Source organism: Teleopsis dalmanni, chromosome X, assembly GCF_002237135.1.
Source record: "Teleopsis dalmanni isolate 2A chromosome X, ASM223713v2, whole genome shotgun sequence".
Lineage (NCBI taxonomy): Eukaryota > Metazoa > Arthropoda > Insecta > Diptera > Diopsidae > Teleopsis > Teleopsis dalmanni.
In genome coordinates, this window is record NC_051848.1 from 34,411,710 (window position 1) to 34,418,257 (window position 6,548).

Genomic DNA, 6,548 nt, shown 5'->3' on the forward strand with positions numbered 1-6,548 from the left:
AAAATAGAAAGCAAAGTCAAAACAAAAAAAAATAAAATATCAATTCAAAAATTTATTCAAAACAAAAAAAAAAAATTATCAAAAATCGCATTTAAAGTGTCGATAGTGGCGAAAGAAAGTTTTTTATTGCACTTTTTAATATTTAATTGGATTTTGTTAAATTTCCATTAGTGATCTTATCTAAACAAAAATTAATGTCAGATGCGTCCATTTAGTTTTGGGGCTATAGTATTACTGCTATTACTTTACATAATTTCACGGTTGACACTGTCACAGGCGCAACTACTCATCGATGATGAGGAAGATGACGAAAGTGTTGAAGATGAAACACCAGAAGAGAAGGCACAGCGCAAAAGCATCAAAGAAGACTCCAGTTTAACTGTGGTAAGCTAGACTTTCCTAATATTTCTAAAATCTAATACATCACTTAAGTTTAACTGTGGTAAGCCAGCCTCTTCTAATATTTTCAAGATATCCATTAATGCTGTTATATACTACCTACAAGACGAAGACATATTTAAATCAGAACTAATCTTAAATACAATCAATTTACAATTATCAATACAATTAACAATTTATTTGCTTTTTTGCATTGCTATGCAAATTAACAAGCTTCCGCCGTATCTCCGAGTGACCCAAAACACTTGCTAATGTCAGCTTCAAATTAAACTATTCAGAATAAAATGAACAAAATTGCAATTTACTTTGCTTGCCTATTAAATACGCTACAGCATTTATCTTTCATCTGCAGGATAAATTAATTACTAAATATGGCTACCAGGCGGAAGTACATCACGTCACCACCGAAGATGGCTACATATTGACCATGCATCGTTTGCGCAAACAAGGCGCTCAGCCGTTTTTCTTGCAGCATGGACTTGTTGACAGCTCGGCCGGCTTTCTTATAATGGGTCCAAATATCAGTTTGGGTAAGTGTTCGTCTAATATTCACACATCTCACAGCCTGCATTGTGGCTGTAGTTGTAAGAGGACTTGTAGCATAAAATGCAGTGAAGCGACTGCCTTTACATAAATACAAACTGCATTGCTCGTTTAGGTGTGAATATTTTGTGTGTCATTCTTCTCGCCTTGGATGGACGGATAGATGTCTGTGTGTTTGTAGAATGGTTTGCCATATTTGTCCTTGCATTGTATTCCAAACTACAAAGCGAACTTTCCTAGTTGTCTTTCAAGGATGATTTATAGCCTGCATGTAATTAAGTCGCATTAAAAATCATTTAATTTAAAGTTGACAACATCCGAAACATCAAATTATGGTCTCCATTGGAGCCATTCACGGTTGGGTGAGGTCAAGTTTATTCATTTAGATAATTGCATAAATTTGTTTACTCACATGAAGTACGCAAATAGGATATAAGTAAAATTATTGAATTATAAATAAGTGAATTTCATTTTCTAACAGTAGAAAATTCAAATTAAAGTACATAGATGTGTTTTAGAAAAGATATACATAGGGGACTGCAACTAAGAAAACATATTATAATTAATTGCAAAACAGTTAAGGTTACCAAAACTCAAGAAACTTAACACGAACAGTAGTTAATGGCTCTGAAATACAGAATTTAAATAGTAAAGAGCCTTTATGCCCTTTATATTCATAAGTTAGAATATATAACCCATTAGTTCAGACGGTAAGTTAATATTGTTGTTGCGTTTTCTCTATTATTATCTTAAATAGAATATGAATAAAATTTTTAAAATAAAGAATCTATAAAGAGGTTTTTCGAACAGTAGTAAACTACAACAACAAAAAAATCATTTTTAATGTTAATTTTTTCTTGCCAAGAATTCATTTTATATTATTTTAATTAATTGAATTTTTATTGCCAAATACCAAATACCATCATGTGGTCAGTGGTCTTGAAAATAGTTCTTGTATTTAATTATTTGTAAATAACTTTTTGAAATTCAACAAAACTCCAGAAAAATGTGCGAACATAAAATAAAATCAAGTACGGCTTTGGCTCAGTTTGGCAGGGTACGAGTATAATCCCTGGTACTTGTAGTCTCAAAAAACTATTTACAAATAATTAAATACAAGAAATAATTCCAAGACCACTGATGTTAGATATTTTGCAATACTCTAAACAGCTAAATGGTCAGCCAAAATTTCAATTAATTAAATTAATATCAAAAAAACTTTTGTTGTTGTAATTTACTACTTTTCGAAACCTTTTTATTAAAAAATAATAAAAAGGAAATATTAAAAAAAAATGTGAAAGAAAATATTAAAAAAATTATAAAAAAAAATATAGTAAAATAAAATAATAAATAAAAATAATAATAAAAAAAAAATTTTCCACTTAAGCAAAAATAGTTGACTGATAGAAATTATTACCAATTTGTAACAGATGTGTCTTCTGATCTTACAAGAACTTATATTCCTACCAGGAGTATCACGTTTTTATAAGAGTTGTTCAGTTTTTTCTTCGAGCACTATTTGTATTAACTCTTTACAAGATTTATAAGTTTGCTCCAAATCTTCAAAATATTTACGATCGATCATTTTACCGGGTATCTTGAAAATTTCATGACAATGCTAATCATGTGGTTTGCGTAGTATGTGACATATCTCCTCTTTCATATTTGTGCTTAGATTTTTCCGTTTTGCCAAAGCTTTATGTGACTTTTATTTCTAGATAACAATATACTTAAAGTACTATAGGTATTTCTCCAAAGTACAGTAATAGCACTAATTTCTTTAACTGCTATTAATTATGTGTTACCTAGAACCGTCATTAGTTGAAACAATGCGAAATTAACTATATAAGTAACATTTTGAGCCTATCTTGATTTAGCCCTTATACCAACGATTATAGCATTAAATTTAGTTAATAATTTTAATTATAAGTTTAGTTAAATATTTTAGCATATTTACTTTCAAACTACAATTATGACGTTTGGTTGGGAAATGCACGCGGAAATCGATACTCACGTAATCACACATCCCTTGATCCTGACAGTGACAAATTTTGGGATTTCAGTTGGCATGAAATTGGTATGTATGATCTGCCAGCTATGATTGATTATGTGCTCAATGCTACTGGTTTCAAGAAAATCCAATACGGTGGACATTCTCAAGTAAGTCAAAATACAAATTTCTCACTGTTTTATATACATATATGTATATAATTCTCTTCCATAATTAAGGGCTGTACGGCATTTTTTGTTATGTGTTCCATGCGACCTGAATTTAATAAGAAAGTAATCATGATGCAAGCCATGGCACCAGCAGTATATGTGAGAGAAACTGATGAACATCCCTACATAAGAGCCATTAATATATATTTTAATGTAAGTACTTTATAAGAATCGTTTATTATTTGAATACATTAATATTAATATTGTATTAGTATTAAGTTATGTGAACAATATAACCTCAGAAAATCTTTTGGAAAGTCTTTTCTTTATTCTCCACAAATTTATATAAAGGAATCATCGTTATCCATGAGTATTTTTATTATACTCTATTTAACTTTACACTGATCTATTAGTCTAGTGTAGTTTTCTGTGTAGAGTTCTAAAATTTTTAAATTTTTTTATATTTGTATTTAAAGTGATTTATTTGTATTTTGTATATATTTCATGACATTCATATCTTCCACTTAATCACATATTTAATAAATATATATAAATTATATTATAATAAATAAATATAATAATATTTATGTGTAAATAAGTATTGTAATATAATATATAATACATATATTATATTAAAATATTTATGTATGAATAAATAAAATAAATAATATATACCATATATTAAATTATACATGTATTATTTAATGTGTGATATATATATATATATTATATAGTATTTAAAATTATTATTAGAAGTATTTGTTTTGATTACACTTTATTTTATATGATATTCCTATAATTAAAAAAAACACTGGGAAAATGTTTAAATTATAGAGCTTGGTCGGCAGTTCAGTAACAGAAATGTTTAACAGAGAGTTTCAGTTCCTCTGCCGAATGACTGAAGAAACTGAGCGGTTATGCATTGAAGCTGTATTTGGCATTGTTGGACGAAATTGGGATGAATTTAACAGAGTATGTATAAAAACAAAAAATAAATAATAAACATAATAGAAATATATTTTAACATTTGCTTTATATATATAGAAAATGTTTCCAGTAATATTGGGTCATTATCCTGCTGGTGTGGCAGCTAAACAAGTTAAACATTTTATACAAATAATCAAAAGCGGCCGTTTTGCTCCATATAGCTACAGTACAAATAAAAATCTAGCACTCTATAGGGAGCATATACCACCGCGCTATAATCTTAGTCTAGTCACAGTACCTACTTATGTATATTATTCTAGTAACGATTTACTATGTCATCCAGAGGATGTAGAAGAAATGTATAAAGATTTAGGCCGACCAATCGGCAAGTATCTAGTGTCGCAGAAGTCATTTAATCACATGGATTTTTTATGGGCCATAAATGTACGCAAATTGGTCTATGTACGTATGCTGCAAGTCTTGGGTAAAGTAAAAATCAAAAAGGACAATAATAGTGTGTATCCAACTCAACCAAAGTGACAAGCCAAACAGAGATCTATGCCAATTCTAAGTTTAATTATTATGTTAGTCAATTTATTTATTATTATTTTTAGTTATTTATTTAAAATAAAATTTCAAATAAAAATGAAAAACGTTTAAAATTTAAATTTATATTTTTTGTTAATTCTGAAAATAAAACCAAATTAATGTTTAGCAAATTTCCACACTTGTGGCGGAAACGGAAGTAGTGCTCAAGTGGAATATAAGAGTTTTCATTATTAATGCCGCATTTTTCGCCTCAACTTCTGTATATGAAATTTTAAAGTTTTGAACAAATTTCATGTTCTAAGGAGAGATTTTCTATGCTAAGATGGATTCTTAACTTTTTCATAGATTTGTTGTTCATAGCAGTTGTTCTTGTTCTCCTTCTTGTTGTTGTTGTTGTAGTGGAAATTCTCATTCTGTCTACGGCAGAAGATTTTCTTGACTTAGCCAACATTTGCATTTGAAAAACGTTTGTTTTTTTTATTGTTGTTGTTGTTGCTGCTGCTGTTGTTGTTCATATTGTTGCTGGATATGCTGTTGTAGTTATTATTGTTGGTTGCTGCTGTTGTTAAATTTTATTTTATTCCTTTCAAATATATATATATATATATATACATTTTTTTTGTTATAAATGTTCAAAATGGTGTCACAATACAAACGTCATTTGCAAACGCATTCACCAAAAAATTTCCATTTCAGCACCCGGAAGTAGCAGCAGCAGCAGCAGCAATGCCACCGACAGGAGTAACTTAAAAGAGATAAGGGAATGCTGTTCATTTCATCCTCCGGCATAACACATATGTATGCTAAAATAAATGTATCCTCTACTCTCTTTAGTGTTGTAGCAGCGACTTTAGACAATTTATGCAATTTTTAAATTTAATTTATTTTCGAATTTCTGTTGTACGTTTAAATTATTCAGCAAAGCTGTGGATAATTTTCCAATTTTTCACTTTTATGCATTTCAGCATAATTTATAATTTCAATAATATATTCAAAAAAAATATATTTGCTAAAGAGTTATACTATGTTTAGACACACCTCAATTTCGCAAAAATCTTAATTTCATCTTCGGCGAAATTAAGTTTTTTTTTGCATACAAAATTCACTTTTGAGGTTAGAATGGAAATTAAGCAAAATGAATTTAATTTCGTTGAAACGAAGACTGAAGTTAAAGGATATTTCAAATGCAACTATGCGTAACATAAATTTTAAGTAAAATATGAAACTGAGATAACGAGAAATGGACATTTTTTTTAAATAAATGTCAATGACAGTTGACATCAATAAAATCGGGAAATATTTTAAAAGTTGTGGAAATTTTTAAATTTTGAGTATAAAAAAAGAAACTGTAACTGTTATTTATTTAAAATAAAAATAAAATTCACTCAACTGCAATCCACTAAAGTTAATAAAACTACTGAATGCTATACTTTATAATTATAATAATCAACTTTTAAAATTTCCCAGATACAAATGATGTTTGGAGCATATAATTTTTAACATTCAAAATGTAAACAAAAAACATATGATTTCCTTAATTTGGAGCAGTATGAACACTTTTGAAATTAACTTAATTTCATTTTTACGAAATTAAGGAAATTTGGTATTAGAATGTGATTGCGTTGGTTACGATAATGAAACTGATTTGAAATGGACTTTGATGATATGAAGTAATTAATTATTATTTCGACTTCTCAATCGGACACACTTCTGCGTCATGATTTAGACTTTGAGTTTACATCAACTGAAAATGTTAACTCTAAAAATGATAATGCAGTGCATCGCATTCCTTCCAAGACTTTTAATGATATTTGCGAGTAAATCTCCTTCAACTGAAATCCATTTATTTTCCTTACTAAACCAATTTGTTTTCATACGCAGGGCACCAACACGTTTGCTTTAAATAATTTCCCTGTATTCGCCCTGCAACGTTTCGTTGCGTTGTTGGTTTATTTTAATAATGCCGAAGC

The 6,548-nt window shown here is 28.8% G+C and overlaps 1 protein-coding gene across 1 annotated transcript; it reads left to right on the forward strand.

Moving 5' to 3' along the window:
• Positions 1–201: 201 nt before the first annotated feature.
• LOC119688301 (lipase 1) lies at positions 202–4,569 on the forward strand. Its single transcript, XM_038102980.1, has 6 exons — positions 202–384; positions 752–929; positions 2,891–3,102; positions 3,172–3,315; positions 3,937–4,074; positions 4,147–4,569. The coding sequence occupies exons 1-6, from the start codon at positions 202–204 to the stop codon at positions 4,567–4,569; spliced, it is 1,278 nt and encodes a 425-aa protein (XP_037958908.1).
• Positions 4,570–6,548: the final 1,979 nt, after the last annotated feature.